The following is a 25776-nucleotide window of genomic DNA, read 5'->3' on the forward strand; positions in this document are numbered from 1 at the left end:
AGAGAAAGAGAAGCATAACAGAAGGAAAAGAGAAGGAGAAGCATAAGAGAAGGAAAAGTATATGCATAAGAGAAAAAGAGAGAAAGCATATGCATATGCTTATGCATGAGCATATGAGCATAGGCAAATGCATAAGCATATGCTCATGCATAAGCATAAGCATAAGCATAAGAGAAGGCAAATGCATATGCTCATGCATAAGCATATGAAAATAAGAGGAGAGACATATGCTTATGCTTATGCATGAGCAAATGAGTTTCTCTCTTCTTTTCATAAGCATATGCCTATGCCTATGCCTATGCCTATGCTTATGCTTATGCTTGGGAAAAAAGAGAGAAGGAAAGACAGGAGAAAAGAGAGGAAAAGAGAGGAGAAAAAAGAGAGAAAAAGGAGAAAAGAGAGGAGAAAAAAGACAGAAAAAGAGAGGAGATAAGAGAGAGAAAGAGAGGATAAAAGAGAGGAAAAGAGACGAAAAGAGAGAAGGAAAGAGAGGATAAAAGAGAGAAGGAAAAAGAGAGAAAAGGTGAGGATAAAAGAGAGAAAAAGAGAGAAGGAAAGAGATGAGAAAAGAGAGGAAAAGAGAGGAAAAGAGAGGAGAAAAAAGAGAGGAGTCAAGAGAGAAAAAGAGAGGAGAAAAAAGAAGGAAAGTGAGGAGAAAAGAGAGAAAAAGAGAATGCAATCCCTTATTTCCTCACAAATGCAATCCGCTCATAGTCTACACGTCTAAAAGCTCATAGTCTGCACGTCTAAACACGCATCTAAAAGCTCATCTAAACATGCATCTATCAGTGTGGCTATACTATGTTTTAGACGTGCCTATAGACGCCTTCCATAGTACAGACGCGGTGTTAGATGCGCTTTTAGACACTACAAAGAGTTTTGACATTTACAACTCATGCAAGAACACATGTTTTGGGTTGTTTATCTGTAGGATGTCTTCATCTTAATTAACAAGTGGCTCCAGTAAGGATGAATCCCTCCATATCCACCATCGCAAAATGTGGTTGGAGCAAAAAATCAAATGTATGTGTGATCGATGTTGAGAAAACATGTATCATGCATGCAGAATTACACTCAATCACATCTCAAAGTATTACACTCAATCATGCAGAATTACACTCAATCACTATGGGCCATGTCAACCAAGATGTCGAGCATAACCCGAAAGGATTCAAGCCATCCATGGTGAGCCCAAGATGTAAGCTGCGTGGCTCCCTTGCAAAGTCCGACCACTGATTGTCTATGTGCTTCCAAGATGCACAATCTATGGGAATCCTCAATGTGTCATCAATTCAAACATACATAGGCTTCGAATAATGATGATTCTCAAACATACATGATGATTCTCAAAACAAACAATATCCAAATAATGAGTTAAACTAATGCGGGAGCTAACCTCGTTAAGGCCGAGACACTTGTATCCGACCACCCATACTTTGCTTGTAGATTCAAGATTGAGAGGAAAGCCCGCAGTTTAGACATCCTAGCACCCTGGTACAATTGTGTTGATTGCAACTCTCGCATATTGACCTTAGACTCTAACATCACGTCTACATGTGATGTAGTGCACCAAGCATTTCCCAGGCTGTGGGGCCCGTTTGGAGCCCCAGATGATCCTCAATGGCTCTAGGCCGAATGAAAACCGTAGGTAAGTTGCTCTATTCTGTGCCACGGTTTTAACGTGTGGTCGGTGGCCTATTTCGGGCTTGACCTCTAGTCGACCGTTTTGGGCCAACTGGGTCGGTCTCCCAATTGGGTCTAACCGACTACGACTGGTGGCTATATAAGAGCAAGCTCGTGAAGCCCATCATCATCACTGACTACAGCAACCCTGATTCCTTAGCATCCCAGCCTCTGTCCTGTACTATTTCCAGCATGCCATCGAAGCTTCTCACACAGGAGCGCACGGCTGGGAGGCAGTGCCATCTATTGTATCAGTTTTACAGTAATCAAATTTTTTATTCTCCATACTATCTGCTTTTCTCTCTTGCATACGAGATCCTGTTATCTGTTGAGCACAGACGATGTATTGTTTTCTTACAAATGGTATCCAATATTAATCACAAACTCAAATAGCATTGAATTACCGATGATCCATCACCACGTGCAACACCAACGGTGGGTACTGGTTCGGGCTCCTTCCCATACATCCGCAAGTAGTGCATGACAATATGACGTTGATGTCGTACTTCTCGCTTGCAATGAGTGCAATGACAATACAATCTCTTCGTAAGCCACTCTGTGCTCCCAGGCATTGGCGCACCATCTGACGAGCTTCCACTCATCCCTTCCATCTGCACACTTCCAAAATCACAACATGAGCTGCAATGAAATCTATTAAGATCCAAAAAAATAGCAACCCATGAGCTCCTTTTCTCTCTTCTAACAGAAAGTGCCCTAAACCGTCGCTATATAGCGATGCTTTGCCATGTTCCATCGCTATATAGTGACGCTTTTAGGATATAAATGTCGCTATATAGCGACGCTAGGGGCTAAAACCCAAAACCCCGCATGATGCCATCTTTCATATCTCTATTGCGAGAAAAGCAAAAATCTCTCCTCCCACCTTATATTCGATGACCTCGCTTTCCTCCTCTCTGCTTGTGTGAAAAGAAGTTTTTAAAGAAGGCTTGTCTCTTTAAGTAATGTAGGTTCATTTTTTGTGAGATTTTATTTTGTGAGTGTTGAAGCATGTCTCTCCTTGTATTGCTAAGCCTATGTGCTAATTTTCATGCTTGATTTTCAGAGGTTAAGGACAAAAAACGAGATTTGGTGAAAGAAAGAAGACTCATCTCTTCTCTTTTTAGTATTTCTCTTCCTCCCTTTCTCCTCGTTTGTAGGCTTCTCCAAACTCATCCAATCCCTTTGAAAAGTTGCTTCTTTAAACTCCTCCTTCCTCTAACTAGTTCTCTGAAAAAATGGTATGTTTCCTCTTTTTTGTAGGGCCAATCCACGAAACACGGTTTGGGACTTTTCCAAGTAAGAAAGTGCTTTCTCTTTTTCCCTTTTGTTATTTCCGTTATTTGCATGGGCTTGTAGCTAATGCCTTAAGCACTAGCTACAATGATGGGCCTAGGAACCCTCTCTTTCCTCTCTTCTCTTATTCCCTCTTCTTCCCCTCTTTTCCTCCCTCTTTCCCCCCCTCTTTCCCTCATATGCTCATGCATAAGCATAAGCATATTCTTTCTCTCTTTTTCTCTTATGCATATGCCTTTCCTTCTCTTATGCTTATGCTCTTTTTCCCTCTTCTTTTTCTCTCTTTCAATCTCTTTTTCCCTCTTCCTTCTCTTATTTTCTACTCTGTTTTTTCCTGTCTTTTTCTCCTCTTTTCATAAGCATATGTATTTGCCTATGCTTATGCTTATGCATGAGCATATGCTCATATTCTCATGCATAAGCATAAACTTATGCTTTCTTTCTTTTTCTCCTACGCTCTTTTCCCATCTTCTTTTTTCCCTCTTTCAATCTCTTATGCATATGTTTTTTCTTCTCTTATGCTTATGCTTATGCATGAGTATATGTCTCCTTCTCCTTCTCCTTCTCCTTCTCCTTCTCCTTCTCCTTTCCTTCTCTTCTTTTTCCCTCCCTTGTTCTCTTCTTTTCATAAGCATATGCCTATGCCTATGCTTATGCTTATGCTTATGCTTGTGCATGAGCATATACTCATATGCTTATGCATAAGCACAAGCATATGCTTTCTCTCTTTTTCCCTCTCTTTTTCTCTTCTTTTCATAAGCATATGCCTATGCTTATGCTTATGCTTATGCATGAGCATATGCTCATATGCTTATGTATAAGCACAAGCATATGCTTTCTCTCTTTTTCTCTTATGCTCATATCCTCATGCATAAGCATAAGCATATGCTTTATTTCTTTTTCTCTTATCCTTATGCTCTTTTCCTCTCTTCTTTTTCCCTTTTTTCGATCTCTTTTTCCCTCTTCCTTCTCTTCCTTTTCCCCTCTTATGCTTCTCTTTTCCCCTCTTCCTTCTCTTATGCTTATGCTCTTTTCCCCTCTTCTTTTTTCCCTCTTTCAATCTCTTTTCCTCTCTTATGCATATGTTTTTTCTTCTCTTATGCTTATGCTTATGCATGAGCATATGTCTCCTTCTCCTTCTCCTTCCTTCTCTTCTTTTCCCCTCTCTTTTTCTCTTCTTTTCGTAATCATGTGCCTATGCCTATGCTTATGCTTATGCTTATGCTTATGAATGAGCATATGCTCATATGCTTATGCATAAGCATAAGCATAAGCATATGCTTTCTCTCTTTTTCTCTTATGTATATGCTTTCTCTCTTTTTTCTCTTATGCATATTTGGTTCTTTTTTCCCTCTTCTTTCTCTTCTTTTCCCCTCTCTTTCTCTTATGCTTCTCCTTCTCTTTTCCTTCTCTTATGAGCTTCCCTTATGCTTCTCCTTCTCTTATGCATATGCTTTCCCTCATATGTTTTCCGTCTTATGCATATGATTATTTCCTTCTCCTTAGTCATAATTGTCTGAAGTAATTAATTGTCTGTCCAATTCTTACCTGCCCTTGTTTTTTGTTTTTTGTTTTTGTGTTTGTGTCTATGTTTGTCCAATCTCCCCAAATTAGACATGGGATCATGTCGCATGTCTGACGAGTACAGAAACTCTCATAGGAGGAGACATCATGATCTCTACTCTCCAAAGGACTTTGATTCCACTCAGGTGACACCTCAGGTGCCCACCCCTACGACTACCCCTAGCCCGACTCCTCTCGGACGTAGCACTGTGATTATTCCTCGAGAAACTCCTTTGCTAGCAGCCCATGGCTTTGTAGGGAGTCCCGATGAGTTTGTTGCATAGATGACCAATGCGGAGGCAACAAGATTCTTCTCTCTGCTATCCCAATGGACCTTAGCAAATCCCTCTCCTACACCAACGGCTGGACCTACTATCCAGCCGTCCCTCTAGCCCCTTCGATTGAGGGGTCATCACCTGGGAAGGAAGATTAGGAAGGGTCGCTTATGTTGTGCTGACTCGGGAGATGTAGATGAGTCAGCACACTCACATCCCTACAGGTCTCCACTTGGTCCCGAGACCCAATACGAGTCAGGTCCCCTACCCTCTCCTACTCCCACTACTACTCCTCACTCCATAAGCGCTCGCAGTAACACTACTCGCTTTGACTCTATCACTACCATGAGTCCTCCATACCTAGTCGAGGACCTATCCTATGAAATCACGGTTGCTGGAGAGAGAATAGAAAATAAAAAGGGCTCAGTAGTGATGGCTACCATGAGGCAGTTGATGAGCCACCACTTTAAGAGCAGCATAGCTACTGATTGGCAGTACCAAGATGAGGGAAAGAAGCAGGCAGTCATCGATGAATTGAAAAGACAATATCCTAACCCTCCAAATTGGGAGTTCAATTCGGATTACATGAAAGAGTGCATGGGGGTCCTCTTGAAGCATCGTAGGTTGACCTTGTGTACTTCCATCGCAAAGGGCAAGGCTAAACCCAGCTGGGCAGACAAAGCTGATTGGAAGTTTTACAAAAAGCAGTTCAGGGACCATCCCGAACTATTCTAGGGTCAGAGCAGGGTTGCAAGGAGACTTCTAGACTCTATAGGCACTTCACACTTTCCTCTAATGGCTCCCTAAAAAAATTTAATGTAACAAGGTGGGCTGGCAACCATACTGAGTTGTACAAATTTCCTCTTGCTCAATGAGGCTCATAACCACTCAGCAATGGTTGGATGTAATCTTTTGGCCTCAAAGGCTCTCAGCAATATTTTGGCTCACTAGATATAAGTTTTTGGTCTTTAAGGCTCTCAGTAATTGCTGAGTTTTTATTACATTTATGTAATCTCTTTTTGTTCAATTTGAGACTCTTAAGTATGCACTGTTGGTAACTTTTATATTTGAATGGTTATGGTTGCTAGATGTATTCTTTTGGCCTTTAAGGCTCTCAACAATTACTGAGTTTTTTTAAATGTAAGATCCTCTGTCTAATTTTTGCTCAGTATAAGTTGTTAATTTTTATATAACCTGTTATTGGATGTAGATGTACATTGTAATCTCTTTTGCTCAATTTTCACTCGACAAATTGTAGTTGATTATCTGGATGGCACCACCAGGTTTCCAGTCACCCCATTGGCTCGGAACACTTTTGCCCTCATTTATATTTACTGCAATAAGGACTAAAATACCAGTAAAGTGGGACTACAATTCCTTGGACTAAAATACCAGTAAAGTGGGACTACAATTTCCTTGGTTTAGGACCAAAATAGCACTAAAATAGCTCCAATGACCCACCGTTGTGGTTGCATGGAGATACATCTAGAAAAATACAATTAAACTTTCAAAAAATCCAATTGATGATATGGCCCTTGAGGGGTCCCCCCTAGGGGCAAGGGCCATATCGACATGCATTATACAATATCTAGGATGCCACTAGATAGATATGGCATGTCTATATGGCCCTTGCCACTAGAGGGGACCCCTCAAGGGCCATATCGTCAATTGCATTTTGCTTGGTTGCACAAGGAAATACATTTTTCTTGGTATACAAATATATAACTCCAAGAACCAATGTGGTGGCTATCATAGATCTCCTTCTATTTGCTAGCATGGTGGTCGTCATAGACCTCCTCCTGTAATACGTAAAAATAGGTAATGGAGCTCTAACTCCAAGAACTAGTGCGGTGGGTCGCTCCAAGACAACCTTGAATTCTGGGTGATCACAAATCATCAGGCCAGACAGTGCGCTGAGACGATTTCCAGAATGATAGATTGCATCTAATTATCATGCCAAAAACTAGCGCGGTGGTCTCTCCAAGACAACCTACGATCTGCACTAGGCACGCTGCCCAGTGGCAGGTGGAGAAGCTATGGCAAAAGGCTGTGCAATGATAGGTGGTCAGGATAGAGACTACATTGCGATGGTGTTTAGAATGATAGATTGTGTCTCATTATTATACCAAGAACCAGTGCAGTAGTCTCTCCAAGACAACCTTGAATTTTAATGATTTCTATGGGCGCACTGCCTAGTGATAGGGGGCACAGCTGAGGCAAAAGACTACGAAAATAGGTGGTCAACTGTGCTGCGTGAAGCAATGCAGAAATGCACGATGTAGTACAGAGCTACCGTGTGTCGAGATCTGCAATGTTCTGATTAAATAGATTGCATCTCATTATTACGCCATGACATCAGAAAAATGCCCAACGAGAGCACAGTCCGTGCAAAATTCAAAATTTTACCCAAGAGTGCGTCGCATCGCGGCCTCAAAATGGCCCCAAAAATAGTTCAGCAATTGGCTACACCCAAGCAAATATTGACCCTCTCTACAAAATCTATAACAAAGACAATGACATCTAAAGGGGAATTCTTCAAACACTCCCTAAGCTGGTCTGTCTGTGTATATGAAGATGTGTCTGATGAAAGTGATTGTGTGTTTCTTTAACATGGATAACATGCCATTAACTGGCATCTCCTTGACCAATTAAACTTTGTGCTTTTCTTCCCCCCCTTTCTTGTTCAGCCCAGCATTGACGTCCTCAAACACCTGAACCATCACACTTTTTTGCTCGTGCTACTTCATTTGGGCAGATTCCAAGTTTTTGTACACCACACCTATCGCATTCTCCCATGAGGCACTCATAATCATGGAATGTTGAGTCTTTTCCCTTAGCACAGACACAAGATTCCCACAATTGTGTGAGCCCACTAAAGGCATGCTCCTTTGCACCACATTTGCCTATTCCTGCTAATGAAAGGCATACACTGCAAAGACGAGCATAACACTTCATGTAAACCAAATGCAGTTGTGCAAATACAGTTAAGAGCTTCCTTTAAGTATATCATTTGTATGTGATATACACATCAACATGTGTTTCTATCCTTAAGCTTGCGTACAAAGTAAGTTTTCATCTTCTCAAAGGATGTCAGCCCTATACAAATACTTGGATATGCAACTTTGAATGCCCTGAAGAAGTCTATCTACATGGACAAGAAAAGAGAAAACTGCATATGTTATGTGTCACACTACAGCAACATAGCAAACAATTTCAATACACAGAGATGGGGCACAATATGTATGCACTATACAACATTATACATTGTGCTATACAAGGCTATACACCCCACAAAATCTGCTACATAGCACATAGTTTGAGTGCACACATAGATGTGGAGCTATGTACACTATATATCTCACTATTTGTGCTACTCATACCTATATAACAGGCAATTTTAATATACATAGACAAGACACACCATGTATGCCATATAGCACACTATTTGTTTAGCCCGCAAGTCCTACCTCACAAGGCTTCATCTTTCATTGTTCCCACTGTCAATTGCTTAGTCAAGCTAATAGAAAAGACTTTTCTAGTTGTGACTTTGAATTATGTATAGATAATTCAGTTGGAGAGGGTAGGACATGGGCAAATAGATTTTGATATGAAGATTGTTTTCAAGGACTTCAAAAGCAAGTCCCTAGCATCATACTTCATGTCTTAACTAGCATTAACTAGCATATGATAATCCACATCTTCAGCATATGAAAAGAAATCCACTATATAGACTTCCATGAAATTATACATATCTCCCATACACTTAGGAGATAGTAATATTCTTTGTAATCCTCTCTTCCTCTTGATCTTGTTTCACTTGTTGCCGAAGTGTACTTGGAAAGAGGCTGGAAAGATCTATAATTTCATCAAAGTCTAGCACAAAACACAGGCTTCCATGAAATTATAGATCTCCCGTACAATTAGGAGATAGTAATATTCTTTATAATCCTCTCTTCCTCTTGATCTTGTTCCACTAGCAGTCAAAGTGCACTTGGAAAGATCTATAATTTCATCAAAGGCTAGCACACAACACAAACTTCCATGAAATTATAGATCTCCCGTACACTTAGGAGATAGTAATATTCTTTATAATTCTCTCTCCTCTTGATCTTATTCCATTGGCTGCCAAAGTGTACTTGGAAAGATCTATAATGTCATCAAAGGCTAGCACACAACACATGCTTCCATGAAATTATAAATCTCCCGTACACTTAGGAGATATTAATATTCTTTGTAATCCTCTCTTCCTCTTGATCTTGTTCCACTCACTGTTGAAGTGTACTGGGAAGATCTATAATTTCATTAAAGGCTAGTACACAACACATGCATATGACATTGTGGCTAGATTGGGGGTTTCTTTTCATGTGCCATGAGGCTTGGGACTCCAGACAACAGGGAAAATGAGGAGACCAAGATGAAGATGCCCAACATAGTGAAGAGGAGACAAAGACTTTAGGATAGTGGGTAATGGAATATGCTATGTAGCACACATACAAAAATGTGGATCTATGCATTCTATGTAGCTCACTATTTGTGCTATTCCAAGCACAAAATCAACTATATAGTGCATAGTGTATTTTGGGGTTCTCTGCCCTGGGTAGCCCCCCTAAAATGATATGTATTGAGTGTTTGGTTTTCATTGAGTCTAAAGGTCCTCTGCCTTGGATAGTCCTCCTAAAAAGATGTATTGGTTTTCCTATTTTGGTGTGTGGCTTCCTAACATGTCCTGTTATGAACCCAAGGGAGGATGTACTGTGGGAGCCATGTATTGGCTTTGATAGGTTTGGCTCTGATAGGTCTCATTATCAGGCTTGGCCGAGTACTAGGATGATGGTGCATTCCTAGACCTATGAGCTAGTCATGTAGCCATGCTACAACATGAGCCTCTGAGCATGTTGAGTCTCAAGCCATGAGAGTGCTTGGATCAACCTCTGAACACACTTAGACTTTAGCCTCTGAGTTACATAGGGTGCATAGTTTGATGACCGTCATTGTCATGTTCTGTTCTTGGTTCCATTCTAATAGTCCCTCACCTTAGACCGTCATTGTCATGTTCTATTCTTGGTTCCATTCCGGTAGTCTCTCACCTTGCTGGGGTGTTGGAATATGAAGCCAAAGTGAGTCTAAAACTCGTCTAAAATGAGTGTTCTAGGTGATCTAGCTGTGTTTTATAGTCTAGTGAGTCCTAGACATGCCACGTGTCATATTGGGAGTTATCCCATATACACTATGGCTTTCTAGAGTCTAGTGTCACACTATATAGTGTTGTACTTCTCTATTGTCTATCATATCAGCCAACATTAAGCTTTATATCATGTGAGTATTTTGGCTATGATTGCCTAGCACTTGTTCTTTCATTTGCTTTCCCTTTTTCCTTTCCATTATGCTTTCCATATTTCCATTCCATTCCTAGTTAGCTCCATGTCTCTTCACCCTTGTATGTTCTATCCAAAATTTGACAATGAGTTTCCTTACTTTAGAGCTCAACACATCATTACGGGAGCTTCGTTTGCAAAGATTGAACGACAACTTTCTTCCATCCTCATCATTTGAAAACCTATTAAGTGGTGAGTATAAATTCCTAGGGTGCATATTCAGCACTCTCAAAGCTCTTGGAATAGAAATTTTATCCTCATTTAATGATGCCACATGGTTTGTATGCTTTTCTCAAAGAGTTCTATGTCTAATTTGGGATTCTTCAGTTCTTGTAAGGACCTCTTTAATGCTAATAGAACTTTGAAATTATCAACATGTTGGTCGCCAAGGCATTTCAAAATGCATTCATCATTCATCACTGATTGAATGATTTTTGACTTGTCTCTTCTACCAAAAGCGACTGACAACTGCAAAATACTATTGACTATTTTGCCTGTAGTCTCTTTCATCCTTGCTTCAATTTCCATTGAAAGGTCATTCGTTTGTGCTGCTAGTTTTCTTTTTCTTCTCTCCAGTCTTCTGTTAGCTTCATATTTCATATAATGTATAATTCTAGCAAAATATCTTTGACAAGGCTCTGATTCGAATGAACAGTATACATTAGAACATTCCTAGGTTCCATAAACAATGTGAGTTACAGATGCATAGGCAAGAATAGATGTAAAAGACTAAAACAGAGGGGAAGATACCATAAAATCTTCCACATTACAAATTAAAAACTATGCATACCTTGTCAACGATGCCATAGTTCTAGGGAAGATTGACAGGTGGCTCCATACTATGCTTGGGTAGAGAGGAGGATGTGTAGACAAGAAGAGCGTAGAAGATTGACATCGAGGTTCAGAGAGACAACAGACATGACATAAGATTGCAGCAGATTCAAATTGTGTGACAAATAGAAACACGATGGGAGAATAGAGAAAAGAGTGGGTGGGTCCCATTGACACGATTTGTAGTTACAATAGATGCCCACGTTTTGGTTGCACGTAACAAAACCTCTTTAAAAAATATCATTTGCTTTTGTACTTTTTGTACTTTCATAAATCATGTCTGGGACACAACTATTTTGGACACCTTACCTTACTATCACCCTAAACAATTTATGATACAGTTTCCCTATAAACAACTTATTGGGAAACTTCATTACCTTGTCACAGGCACTTGACTAGATATTTGTCAGTGTCAATTACTTCTCACGTTTCATGCACAATCCTGGTTATCAACATTGGAAAGCTCTATTGCGTGTCGTTCGTTATTTAAAATGTACACGCAATATGGGAATTACATACACTCGTAACTCAAATCAGGGTCAACTCAATTCCCTTGTTGGGTGAAATAGATACTCGGAGATCTACTACTGGGTTCACTTTTGTACTTGCAGGTGCAACAATAACGTGGTAGTTAAAGAAACAAGTTTTCGTTAATTTATCATCTACTGAAGCTGAGTTCATTGCTGTAGCATTAGCTACAAAAGAAGGACTTTGGATACAAATGTTACTTGAAAAATTGAAGATGATTCCAAATATATATTACGATAATCTATCTTGCATATATCTAGCAAGCAACCAAAATATTCAAAAAATACAAAGCAGATAGACCTCAAATATCATTTCATAAGAGAAATGGTTGAGAAACATAAGCTACACTTGGAACACATTCCAATAGAACTTATGCGAGAAGACTTTTCACAAAGTCATTACCTACATCAAAACATGAATCATGCGGCCTTAATTTAGGACTAAAAAGAATTAAATAATTCTAGTTTTAGCATTAAGGGGGTGTATAGGAAATAATACTTAAACAATTATTTAAACCAAACATTGTAAAAGAAAATGAATAGTTGTGATCTAGAAGACACACTGATTCATACAAACACTATGTATAGCCATGGCTTCATCTAATATGAAGTAATAAGATTTACCCTCAAGGTTTTTCTACAGTTCACTCTTGACCTACATATGAATGCAAGAGGGACATTAGGGGACCTAGGAGGTCCCAAAACTTGATTTCACATTGAAGTACTTTTGGAAGAACAAGGGCAATGATGCTCTAAAATACTGACTTTTTGGTGCCAAATATATGCGAAACTCGGCATTATAAGGGTGGAGAATGGAGTTGTCCTTCATTCACATAACATGTTTTTAATGCAATGCACCCTCAGTGAACAGGCTTGGACCAAGCATTTGCAAGCATTTGCAATGCACCCTCAGTGAACAAGCAAATGCTTGGACCAAGCATTTGCAAGGGTTAGTTCAAAGCCATGGACACACACATCTATCTTTTGCTTTGTCGATGAAGGGAGACTCAAAACATTTTGGACTTCAAACCCCATAGTATATTTCTAATGCTTTTCCATGATTCAACATATGTATATTTTGAAATGCCTTGATTAGTTACTTTCTTTCCTAATTTTCAAAGACTTTATTTTCCCATCTCTTTTAATTTGTCTTATTGCTCCCAATTTTCTTAATCTTCAAAATCCCAAATTTTCATAAGAATTTTCCTTATTTATAATGTGTTCAAAATTTGATATGCGTTGGCTATGGTATTAGGCATCTTATATCAAGCTTATTGGAGTAGGGGGTGTATTATACATAACAAACCGAATTTTTTCTGATTCCTTTAATTTTAACCTTTTCCTAATTCTGTATTTCTCTAACTTTTATTTATTTCAAATTCAAAAATATAATAGTGCTTTTATTTATGTATTTATTTGAGCTTGTAGAGCAATCTAATAAGCCCTCCTTGTGTAAATGTCATATTGCTATGGTGGTTTGTATTGAAATTTTCAAGTTATTCTTATATATCACCTATGAGTGGACATGGCGGGGAACATTTTTGGACAATGAGACTAGTGTCTTTGCTTTATATGTGTTTGATCTTATAGAGGCTTTAAACATTCAGTAATAAGAGTGATATCTTCTTCGGGGTGAAACGCAAACAAATAGCTCATGGGTTTCTATATATTAGACTTATTATGCATGGGTATATGTGAGATAAGGTGGAATCAAAAGCAATGTCTAGGACATTGGTATTTGGGTAGTTAAATAGCACCTTTATAATTTGAAATTTAATAACTTTTTCCTAGTCCTATACTTCTCTCTCTCTCTCTCTCTCTCTCTCTCTCTCTCATCAATGTCTCTTCAATCCCTAAACCTGATCTCTATCTAGAAATCGTAAATTCATAGTGTTAATTTCTAGAAATGACCTTAGAGAAGGAATAGTGTTGAAATTCCATCACCTTAAAGAGTTAAACCAAATATCTAGATCTTAAGGTCTTTCAGACTTAATAGTGTTACCATAGTCAATATTTCACCACAAGTCTTGTATCATCAAACTAGCTTTTCAGTGATTCTCTCAGCAGTGCATGGTGATTATTAGTACCACCATCAAGTAAAGATGAGGCATGCTTTCCATTATACTTCTAGAGACAACACAAGATTTAATAGTGTTACCATAGTCAATATTTCATCACAAGTCTTGTATCATCAAACTGCCTTTTTGGTGATTCTCTCAACAGTGCATGGTGATTATGATGGCATCAGTACCACCATCAAGTAAAGATGAGGCATGCTTTCCATTATACTTCTAGAGACAACACAAGATTTACAATGAAGTGGCACGATATGTTGACCAACAGATAATGGGCCCTGGAGTCAGCCACCACAAGAAAGGGCATCTTCTCCTTGGTGCTCCTTCATCCCTCCTTCCTAGATGTGCAAGCCTCATGATAGAATATGAATTTCAAGAAATAATTTTTTCCAACATTCACATCTAAAAAGTAAAGCAGCCAAGATCATCTGTTTTGCTCTTCTTATAAAAAGTTTCACGGTGATTCTAGTGAATGTTGATGGTTGTGAATCGTAGGAAGTCAACATTGCAAAAGTCTCAAATGTTTTGAGGATCCACATAATGACTTCTTATTTAGCCAAATCTTTCCTATTGATTGAAGAGGATGGATTAATGCAATTATCTACATGGATGGATGAATGCCATTGTCGAGAAGTTGAAGAAAACAATGCACTTACATGCTTACGCAAGATATTGTGTTTGCATTTTGGATAGTTGGTGTCCTACAATAAGAAAGATGTTTGTCAAAGAAGTTAGGCAGACACTCCTTTTTAAATTATCATATTCATATTCTTGATGAACCTCAAGTTTAGTATATCTCTTTACTGAAATAAAGCAACTCCGCTTTTGCAATTCTTTATGTACAAGCTCTCATTGATACACACTTAGTTATTTCAAGTGCTTTGGCATGGCACCTTTTAGAAGCTACAACCTGTTTTTAGCAACCTATGTGTAGCTTTCACTATGAAGATTTCACATTTCTTTGTAGGGATACATATAGCCCACAATGTTTGAAATAGGCTCTCCAATGCTATTTAGGAGAAATCCAATGCTCTTTGGTTCACACTTTCTTGTGTCCATGATGAAACTTTAATTGCATAGTGCTTTAAATTTTAGTAATTTGTTAATGATGTCAGGTTCACACATACAAAGTAGTCTAGAGTGCTTTTTTCATAGCATCTTGATGCCCTATGGTTTACACTTTTAAATATTCACACCGCTTTCAAGTGTTAGAAAGTTGTTTTCAGTAGCCCCACAATACTTTAGTAGGTTCTTAGTGCCTTCTGTAGCTCTAAGCCAATGCCCTCTAGATCATACTTTCTTGTGTTCACATTGCTTTTAAGTGTGTTATTTAGCACTTGATGGGATGCTTTTATTTTTTACTACGTTTTAGCAATCTATAGGTTTTTGTTAGAAGTATACAATCTACTTAGTTTGCTTTTAAAGGTCCACAATCTACTTCGATAGCTTGTTCGAGGTCTATAGTCTACTTAGACTGCATTTTAGTAGTCTATAGACTTCATTGCCTCGTTTTAGTTGTGCTAGCAAATTGTTGTACAACCACTTTGACTACTTGTTAGCAGTCTAAATATTTCTTTTAGAATTATAATGACTACTTTTTAGTAAGGATACCAACTTCATTGCTAGTTTTTAGTAGTATAGAAATACTTTGACTACTTTCTAGTAGTCTAAAAACTTCTTTGTCTACTGTCTAGTAGTTTGTAAACTACTTTCTAGTTGTCTATAAACTACTTTCTAGTATTTTATAAACTACTTTCTAGTTGTTTGTAAACTGCTTTCACTCTTCTTAGCAATCTGAACATTACTTTGATTACTTCTTAACTACTACACAATGCTCTAATTGCTTTTCAATGCTCTACAAAGATCTTTTTACTAGTATACAGTACTTTTAAGTGTTAAATAGTGTTTTTTAGAGTCTAAAGGATGCATTTTAGTAGTCTAAATAATTTATTTTGGTAGTATATGTAATGGTCTATAGTAGTCTATAGACTCATTTAACTGCTTTCGAGACTCATTTAATTGCTCTATAGTAGTCTATAGACTCATATTACAAAGTTCAAGCCACCATGGTGACTAGAGGCCCGGTGTGCCATCCAAATAATCATTACTACCACCTTAATTAATAAAAATCCGAGGAGGGTGCCATCCAAATAATCATGAGCCATTTTTAAGCAAAGTAGTGAAATGCCAAATGCCACAGACCTTATATTAATCAAAGTTCGAGCCACTAGGGATCATCTTATTCTTCTCCCTTTTTGCCTAGAGGCATGGTGTGCCATCCAAATAATCATGAGCCATTTCAAACCACCGCCTTAATTAATCAAAATCCGAGGAGGGTGCCGTCCAAATTTAATCATGAGTCATATTAATGGCAGGCCACCGCGATGGCTGCTAATTAATTGTTAACATGGTGGAATCTTAGGCACCACCCTAGACGCCACCACGCCACCGACGATAATGGAAATGAATTTACGATGTGGCTGGTAATCACGAAGTAGACGCCACCATCTTGGTAATTAAAGTTAGTAATTAACTGGTAATTACCTATGGTAATTAGCTGGTAATTACCTATGGTAATTAACTACACTCTACTCAGCCCAATGAGACTAGTAAATAACTAGTTACTGCACTCTACTGATCATGCAAGCCCGGTGGTGGTAAGTGGAAGGTGAGTAATTGTAGGCCACTGTGGTGGCTAGTAATTAACTGCCATCGTGGTGGAATCTTAGCCACCACAGACGTGGCTAATGAGAGCCACCACGGTCCACCACCGGTTACCACCGCTAGTAGAAGGTGGCAGTAATTACCACAAACGTAAATCATGAAGTCTAATCACTCATTACCATGCACTCTACTGAGCATGCAAGCCCAGTGATGACTAGTTGCACTCTAATGGCCATGCATGCAAGCTCAATGGTGGTAATTGGCCCACTGGTGGTAACTAGCAGGTGAGTGATTGCGGGCTATCGTAGTGGCTGGTAATTAACTACTGCCAGCCCGGTGGAATCTTAGCTGCCACCACATACGTGGCTAATAATCTTAGATGCTACCACCAGTGAAAGATGGCAATACCACATATGTAAATCTTGAAGCCTAATCACCTCTAATCACTCATTATCATGCAAGGTAGTACTATTGCCTTGAATTAATCAACCACCGCGGTGGATCTCACCTTGACAATTCCATTCCCTTCACTATTGTCTGATATCCATCTCAACCATTTCTTTCCCCCTTGTAGTCAAGCTACAAACTTAAGCCTCCACTATTCCATTCCCTTCACTGTTTCATCTTTTATCCCTCTCAACCATTCCTTTCTCCCTTGGACTCAAACTGGAAACTTAAGCCTCCACTATTCCATTTCCTTCATTGTTTCGTCTTCTATCCCTCTCGACTATTTCTTTCTGCAACTTCCATCCCCTCTCATAATGGATCCCCTAGACACACCAAGCTCTAAAACATGTATGCACAGTTTGAAAGCTCCTCACATAATGTTTCATCCCCCTCTGCACAATCCGGGAGATCCCCTCACACAATCTTTTCTTCCCCTCTGCAGCACACTGCGAGAGCCTCTCCTCCTGTGATCTTGAAGTCGTGGCATATGGGAGCTCCTCACTCGCTCTTCAAAAGCCCAATTTGGATGCTCTCAGTAACTTTACCAGGTTGGTACAAGAGGTGAACATGAAGCAGGGACAAATAGTTTGTCAAGTCAGAAGATTACCCTCACTGAAAGCATGATTGTAAATGTGATAGGCATGATTAAAAATGCGATAAGCATCACTGAAAGCATGACTGAAAATGCGAGAGGCATTCTTGGAGGCGATTTGCAAGCACAATACTTGGAGAAGCAGAGGAAGAGACAAGATATTCTAGATGTATACCCCAACACTCAGATTAGTAAAGATCTAGCTTGTCAACAAACCTCCAAGATGTGCTGAAGAAGACAATTCACTTCTTTCCTGATCCGAGAGGAACTGTGAAGTTTTAGCAGGCTCAAACATCAGTAGAGCAACTGAAAGGACATGATGTCTCTTTCTCAAGGGCAATCTCCAAGAGTATGATAACCAACTTGAAGAATTGCATGGATGGCAAATCCAAATTGTCAACTCAGTCCACTAGAGTTGCAATGCACATGATCACATCTACCCTCAAATGGATTTTTGAGCAATACGATAAGAAGATGTCTTAGAGGGTGACTTTTCTCCAAGAGAAAGCCATCAATGCACCAAAAGCAATGCAACATGAGAAAATTATCAAGGAGGTGTAGAAGCCAAGGTAGAGGAGGTAGAAGCGAGGGCCTTGCAGGCACGAGAGCCAGCTGAGGTCACTGCAAAAATGGTCGACATGGAAGGGCATAGAAGAGAAGTAGAGAAGTGCATCATGGAGCTACAGGATATGCTTGAAAATGTCAAAACAGATGGGGACATTGCTGAGAAGGAGCTCGCAACGATGCAAAAGCATATTGAAGAATAGAGAGCCAAAAAGGAGGCTCTTTACCAATGGCTCTGCAACACTTAGAATGCATTGAACATTGAAAAAGACCAGATGATGGAGGAACTGAAAAGGGAGAATGCAAAAACCAGAGCGGTGATGTAAGAGCTACGAGAGAGCTTTAAGGCCAGGAAGGATGGGGCAGAGAGCAGCCATGGTGAAGAAGACAATGAGCAGCTCTCTAGGCCAAGAACAATGCAGAGAGCATCCATGGTGGAGCAAGTTGCAGCAGCCACACTGGAGCTTATTATGTAGAGCCACTTTTGCAATTTTGGAAAGTTAAGCAGAAGACCCTGCAACAAGATTATGATAAGGTTGTGCACAAGCTTGCAGTGGCTTTTGAAAGTTTTGAAAAGCAATCCATCATCATGAGAAATTTCCAAACTAGAGTGGAAGTCTTGGAAACGGCCCATGTTGATGCTATTGAGAAATTTAAGCAGCTTCAAGAGATGCCAAGAGAATCAGATGAAGCTATTGCACAGAGTGAGCAAAGAGTGGAGGAGATGAAGGAGAACATCTGCAGCCTTAGGATGAGATAGGAAGGAATCAAGAAACAACTTCTTCATGTACAGAGTTAGACATTGGTATTAACAGCCGCAATAGTTAAATCGGATGCCTATCATGTTATGCAACAGGGTTCAAAATGCATGGTCTGCCATAACCCCATCATAATGATTGCATGATCCAATGGCCTGTATGCTACCACCCTGTGCATGTTTTTTGCTTTGGGGTGTTTGTGCATGCAAATCACTATGTAGAGTATGTAATGTGCCATTGCCTAAGTCATGGACATATCAAATGTGCCTGCCTTTTACAGGTGTCTACAACGAGAAAGTAGATGCTACAACTCAATTTGCCATTTGGGCAAAAATTGCAAAAGACAAGGAGCTTGAATTAAAGAAAGCCACTGACTACAAAGAAAAGGAGCTTGAAGGAAGGAACCAGCCCCCTTTAGGAAAGAAGCAAGAAGGGCCGAGCCTGCAACTAGGGAGCTCAAAGCAAGGAAAGAGGAAGTGACATGAAGGGAGGGGCCGGGCCCCTGAAGGGAGGAACTATCCCCCTTCATGAATATACATAACCAAATTTTGATATTTTTGAATATCTTGCTATTTCTTATACTCTTCAAGATGCATGCTTCAAATGCAACATAACTCGGGTATGGAAGATGCACTTTCTTTCTTTATATGGAGCTCTTGCATGCACACTACAACTTGAGGGCAAAGATTGTCGAATTCCGTTGAGCAATGCATAAGTTATGGGTCGTGCAAGATACCTATGTACAAAAAATTCCCTAAACCTCACCAAAAATGGCTACACCCAAGCAAACAATGACCCTTTCTTTGTTAATAACCAATAGTCTCGATGTTAATTCAATGGAGAAAGTTTTCCATTTTTCATATAAATAGGTATATAACACATACTTTTTGGTAAATGAAAATCTAAGATAACATAAAGTGTCAATAGAAAAAGTTTGGAAATTTAGGCACTGCATGGTGGGACATTCTCGGGACATTCTATTCAAGCAAATCATTAGTCGTTGGCGGTGGTCAAGAAAGTCTATGTGGGAACTTGCATTCAAAGACACAATGTCAACGTCCATGCTAGCTACTCCTTTCTTGTGGACATAGTACCTAAATTTGACATTGATTTCATTATTGTTGGGGTGTGACTTTGTCAATAGCAATGCTCAGAAAGTGTTGATGTCGACTGGAAAAGGAGAAATGGAGAAATTGTTTCGTTTTTTCATATAAAGTAGGTATTTAACATGTATTTTTTAGTAAATGAAAATCTAAGATATGATAAAGTGTTGATAGAAAAATAAGGCTCATTTTGAAATTTAGGGATTTCATAGTGGGACTTTGTATTCAAGCAAATCACGATTCCTTGGTGGTGGTCAAGAATGGGAACTTGCAACCAAAGAGACAGTGTCAACATCCATGCTAGCTGCTCTTTGTCAATAATCAATGCTTGGAAAGTCTTGATGTCAATTGAAAAAAGGAGAAATGGATAAATGTTTTCATTTTTTCATATACAATAAGTACATGTATTTTTTGGGGTAAATGAAAATCTAAAATAGTTCAAAGTGTTGAAAGAAAAAGAAGGCTCCTTTTGAACTTGCAACCAACGAGACAATGTAAACATCCATGCTAGCTACTCCTTTCTCGTGGATGTGGTGCATAAACTTGACATCGATTTCATTACTATTTGGATGTCTCTTTGTCAATAACCAATGCTTGGAAAGTCTTATTGTAAATTGAATAGGAAAAATGGAGAAACTTATCCATTTTTTCATGTAAAGTAGTTATCTAATATGTATTTTTTAGTAAAATGAAAATCTAAGACATGACAAAGACTTAGTGTCCATAGAAAAAGAAGCCTCATTTTGAAACCTAGGCACTTGAAGTGCGCCCAGTGTCGAGATTGAAAAAGCCACATGTCGAGTGGGCATGGTCCACCCAATGCCTAGTTTCAAAATGAGACTTCTTTTTGGCCCTGCAAGGTTCTAAGGGATGAACTTGCTTAATTTGTGCTAATTAGGTCCATGCCACTTCTTTCAGTTCATTTGGTCAATTTGACTAGTTTAAGTTTTGGTTTAGTGGTTGTTTAAGTCTTTTTAATGTGCTCTTAACGCGCTGTTAGGGTCAAGTTTTTGTCCTCTTGTGGAGGTCCTAAATGATTCTATCTTTTGTTGGGTCTAGAAATGGGCGCTCATGTATGAAACCATCTTTATTAAAAGCATGTGACAATATGTAAATGAGGGTCTCTTGCCAAAATGGCCATGTCCCTACTTATATTTAATGGTCCATCCACCACACAGACACTCACAACCACGCCTCCCCACTTCTATTTAATGATTCATCCACCACACAAACACACCTCCCGGCTTATATTGAATGGTCCATCCACCACTTCTACTTGATTCTTTAAGGAGAGGTCTCCATGTGGAGAAATTCTGGAGGTTCGAGAAGAGCAAGAGGGAGCTTTTCGGGAGGTTTGGGGAGAAGCTTGGAAGACGTTCGAGAAGAGCTTGGAGTATTGACCATGTGACGACACATGTTGCATCTTCATTAACGAGCAGTTAGGTTTGGGAAGAGCACTGAGGGAGCTCTGCGGGAGGTTCGGAAAGAAATTTGGAGGACGTTTGAGAAGAGCTTCGAGAATTGACGGTGCGGTGACATGTGTTGCATGGAGAGGATTGGGCTGCACTACGTAGGACAGAGCGGATGCATTGTGCAGGGGACGGATGAAACACGTGGGACATGCGAGCATTAGACAGGATTGGGTGGCACACTCTAAACTAGACAGTTGGTCTAGGCCTCGTCTAGGCTGTAGCAGTTGATTCATTAATGCCCACGGTCCCACCGTAATTGGTGTGAGTGTGTGTGTGTATAATAATAAATAACGTATATATAGTAAATATTTATATCTATAATAATATGTATAAACACTATGTATATATTATATTATATTATATATATTGTGTGTGTGTGTGTATATATATATATACACACGTAAATGTATATATGTATATGTATGTATGTATGATCTCTAAAGTCAATCTAAGATCCCACCTTTGAGACCCACTGGGGTGGGTCTCTAACTCGGTGATGCTTCTCCTATATTTAATGGTCCATCTACCACACGTACATACGCATCTTTCACCTCTTTTATCTCCTCTAGAGCTTTCACTCAGCTACCTTTCTCCATATTCCTTCACCCTCGACTTCCCTTTCCTCTTTCCCTTTCCTTCCAATTTACACCTATCATTACCCTTTTACAAGTTATTCGAAATATTTATGAGCTACTTTACACTTTCACTTATAATTTGTCGGGAGGTAGATTTGCAACTTTATGTGAAAAAATGAAAAAGTTTCTCCATTTCTCTTGTTTCAATTGAAACGGAAGCTTTCCAAGCATGGGTTATTGACAAAGAAGCATGTGGCTGGGACAGTCGACCTTCAGTTCTGCCTTTAGAGCTGAGAAACTCAAGAAGCTCTTCAACCCCCTATGTTGTGTCTTGATCTTGTCTTAGAAATTTCAATATGACTACTGCTTTCCAAGTGTTATTCATTTGCTGCTCGTTTCTAATGTATATGCTGGGTCTGCCAAGTGAAGCGGCAACTCAGAATTTCAGTGTGTCGTTCGACTCTCTTTCTGCAAATCCAGTGATTCTGCAAGAGTATGGAGGAATGAAAGCTTATGTTGCATACTCGACATCCAGCACTCTCTCCGATCAGGCAGATGCATGGCTACTCTTCATCCCAACTTCGTCCAACGCCTCCTCTTATATCCTCTCCGTCCTCGTGTACGTAAATTTTAGTGCTTCGGCTGCTGTGCCCATCTCCCAGCGGGCTGTTGTATGGATGGCCAATCGCAATAATCCTGTCTCTGGCAATTTCTCTCTCTCCCTTCATCAACCCTCTGGTAACCTTGTGTTGCTGGACGGGAATGGATCTTTCGCATGGTCCTCAAACAGCACCACCAAGCCCAAAGGTGTCGTTTCCATGGAGCTCGTCACAGAAACGAGCAACTTCTACGTAACAGCTAATAATCTCCTGCCCGTAGGAACTCTGCTGCTTTTCGATGCCAATAACAACTTGTTATGGCAGAGCTCGGATCATCCCACTCACACTCTCACGAGTGCTCAGTATTTACAAGCAGGCATGAGCTTGATCAGTTGGGCCTCCGTCTCAGATCCCTCCGAAGGCCTGTACAGCCTAGTGATGGAAGCAGGCGGCCTTGCGCTCTACTACAATGCCGTAAACTCTCGCCAACCGTACTGGATATGGAGCTACTATGGCCGCAACGACAGTTTCGGCGTGACTCACACTTGCAGCAATCTCTCTATAGCTTACATGAATCCCGTAGGTGGCCTCCTTCTTGAGAAGGACGATAAGATCGCCGCATTTAGTTTGAAATGGCCGGATCTGTGCTCTGCTCACAGCGACAATGACAGTCAGAGTCATGAGGTGACCTTTTCCGACTCTGTATCCGGAGGCGGTATGATCACCTTCTTGTTGTTGCAGTATGATGGAAATCTGTTTGTCAACACATTAGGTGCGTCGGTGATTCGAGTGCTTGATCTGTTTAGTGATAATAGGTGCCTTCTTCCCAACTATTGTGGACCTTATGGAATCTGCACAGCACCTGGGAACTGTGAGTGCCCTGGCAATGGCTTGTTTCCAACGGCATTTCCTTCCATTAGCTCGCAGGGCTGTCCACCAACGCACAGCTTGACTTGCCTACACAATCAGACGGGTACTCTCGACTCTTCCCAAAGCCACCAGCAACAGTTTCTGGCATTGACGGGGGTGGACTACTTCTCCAACAAGTACTCCTCTCCACTGAATTTCTCAACGCAGGAGACTTGTACGCATGTCTGTCTGCAAAACTGCTCCTGTCTTGCTGCCTTTTGGCATGTGCATTCTAGTTCTTGCTTCCATGTAAATCACATGAGCAGCTTGCAGGGTTCCCTGAACAACAGCTATCTGGCTTTTCTCAAGGTGGACAGCTCAGCTCTTCCTCAATCCAAATCAGGCTCAGCTCCGAGACTCATTGCCGGACTGGTTTCTGGTGCAATTGCAATTTTGCTTACGTTTTGTATTTTGTCAGCTTTCCTCTACAGAAAACTGAGGGCAGATCTAGAACCGGAGGAAGAAGAAGCACTCTGGGACTCGGTAACAGGGTTGCCAACCAGGTACTCTTACAAAGATCTTCATTCCATCACTAATGGGTTTAGCGAGCAGATAGGAAAAGGTGGGTTCGGTGCAGTTTATGCTGGCATTCTAAGAGATGGAACAAGAGTAGCGGTGAAACGCTCAGAAAGCAGAAGGCAAGGGACAAAGGAGTTCAGAGCAGAAGTAGAGATCTTGGGAGGAATCCATCACTACAATCTGGTTGGTCTCATTGGGTTTTGTGCTCAAGAGACTCACAGGCTTTTGGTCTACGAATACATGGCCAAAGGTTCCCTTGATCCCTGGCTCTTCACGGCAGAAAGCCCCCCATTGCATTGGAAGTACAGATTCAAGATAGCCCTAGGAGCAGCACGGGGCCTTGCATACCTACACGGAGAATGCAATCGTACAATTATTCACTTGGATATCAAGCCTCAAAACATTCTCTTGGATGAGGATTTTGTAGCCAAGATTTCAGATTTTGGACTTTCGACCCTCATGGGCAGGGACGAAACGCATAAGATAACGGCCATGAGAGGCACACCTGGCTATTTGGCCCCGGAGTGGCTTAGTGAGGAATTTACATTATCTGAAAAATGTGATGTTTTCAGTTTTGGAAAGCTACTAATGGAGATACTTGGTGGAAGGAGAAACCTTGATCCTTCATTGGCAGACACAGAGAAGCATTACTTCCCATCTTGGCTCTACCATCAGGTGGCACAAGAAGGAAGAGACGCTGAATTAACCCGTATAGCAAGGGTGGACACTCCAGAAGAGATAAGGCAAGCGAGATTCATGATGAACACCGCTTTCTTGTGTGTTTTGGAGAATCCTGATCAGAGGCCATCAATGGAAAGTGTGGTTCACATTTTAGAAGGCCGTGCTCCTGAATTGGAACATCTTCAGCTCTCCGATTACTTTCAAGGCCTTCAGTTTGCTCTCAGAATGCAGTCTCCTGACTTGGCTAGAACCAAGATTGAGAAAACTCTTACTCCCATTTATCATAGAGGCACCTCGCAAGGGGGAGTAATGTCATTTCATATTTCTGCAAGGTGACTCACTGCCCAAGACGACCCGGCATACAACCTCACATCTTAAGAGGGACATTAGAGGCTCCTAAGGAAAATAGTAGAATTTTCAACCAGGTACACCGTCTGTGGGATTTTGCTTTTATTTAAAATCTGGCTGTAAACCTCGTTTTATACATTTTCAAGAGCATTGTTACATTGAATCAAAGCCTATTTGTATCAATAGAATAAATTAAAACCAGAAATGCTGGTTTTTGTACCAAATTTATGCAAAAATGTGGTATAGGATAAACATGCCAAATTAAGGCGCCCAAAAAATCAATGATAGTTGAGATCCATCCATAATTATTAGGGTTTAGGAACTGATCTATAGCCAAACTTACTCACAAATTGTGTCGAGGTTAGTGTGATTTTGCATGGCTGCGTAGTTTTACTTTTTGTCTTCTCCGGCTCTTCCCCAAGCGGATCTTTCATCGGCAGAGAAACCTATAACGCTTTATAGAGATTGGACTTTTGAAACAGATCTTCTTTGGGTGAGCTTTTCGTCAGGCTACCTCTGTATCCTCCCGCCTTGGATGTGCTAGGCTGAGTGTACCTGGCGAAGAGGAATCTTCTTGGGGAGGTGAAAGGGCTTCATAAAATGGTGACACCATTATTGCCATGGACTTCCTCGGGCCTCATGGGAGCCAAGTTATTCACGAGTTGTATGAATATTCATGTATTTTTTGGTTTTTTGTAAATGTATGGATTGCAGCTTTCATTGAGTTTAGTGTGAGTTTGCACGGCTGCTTGTTTTTTCTCTGTCTTCTTCAACTCTTTTCCAGGTAGATCTTCGTCGGCAGAGAAACCCATAATGGTTTGTAGAGATTGCACTTTCGAAAGATCTTCTTTGGGCGAGCGAGCTTTTCATCAAATGTTCTTTTCTACTTCTGTATCTTGCCACCTTAGCTGCGTCGGGCTGAG

General features: G+C 40.3%; 1 protein-coding gene across 1 annotated transcript in view; it reads left to right on the plus strand.

Moving 5' to 3' along the window:
- LOC147897878 (uncharacterized) overlaps positions 1–25021 on the plus strand; it is a 32144-nt gene extending 7123 nt beyond the window's left edge. Inside the window, exons 2-3 of the mRNA XM_087380139.1 lie at positions 19792–19862; positions 22144–25021. Coding sequence (XP_087236265.1) covers positions 19792–19862; positions 22144–24841 — 2769 coding nt within the window. The 3' untranslated portion in view covers positions 24842–25021. The remainder of the gene's footprint in view (positions 1–19791; positions 19863–22143) is intronic.
- Positions 25022–25776: the final 755 nt, after the last annotated feature.

Source organism: Dipteris shenzhenensis, chromosome 10 (genome assembly GCF_047967505.1).
Source record: "Dipteris shenzhenensis isolate YYH24624 ecotype China chromosome 10, Dip_SZ_1.0, whole genome shotgun sequence".
NCBI lineage: Eukaryota > Viridiplantae > Streptophyta > Polypodiopsida > Gleicheniales > Dipteridaceae > Dipteris > Dipteris shenzhenensis.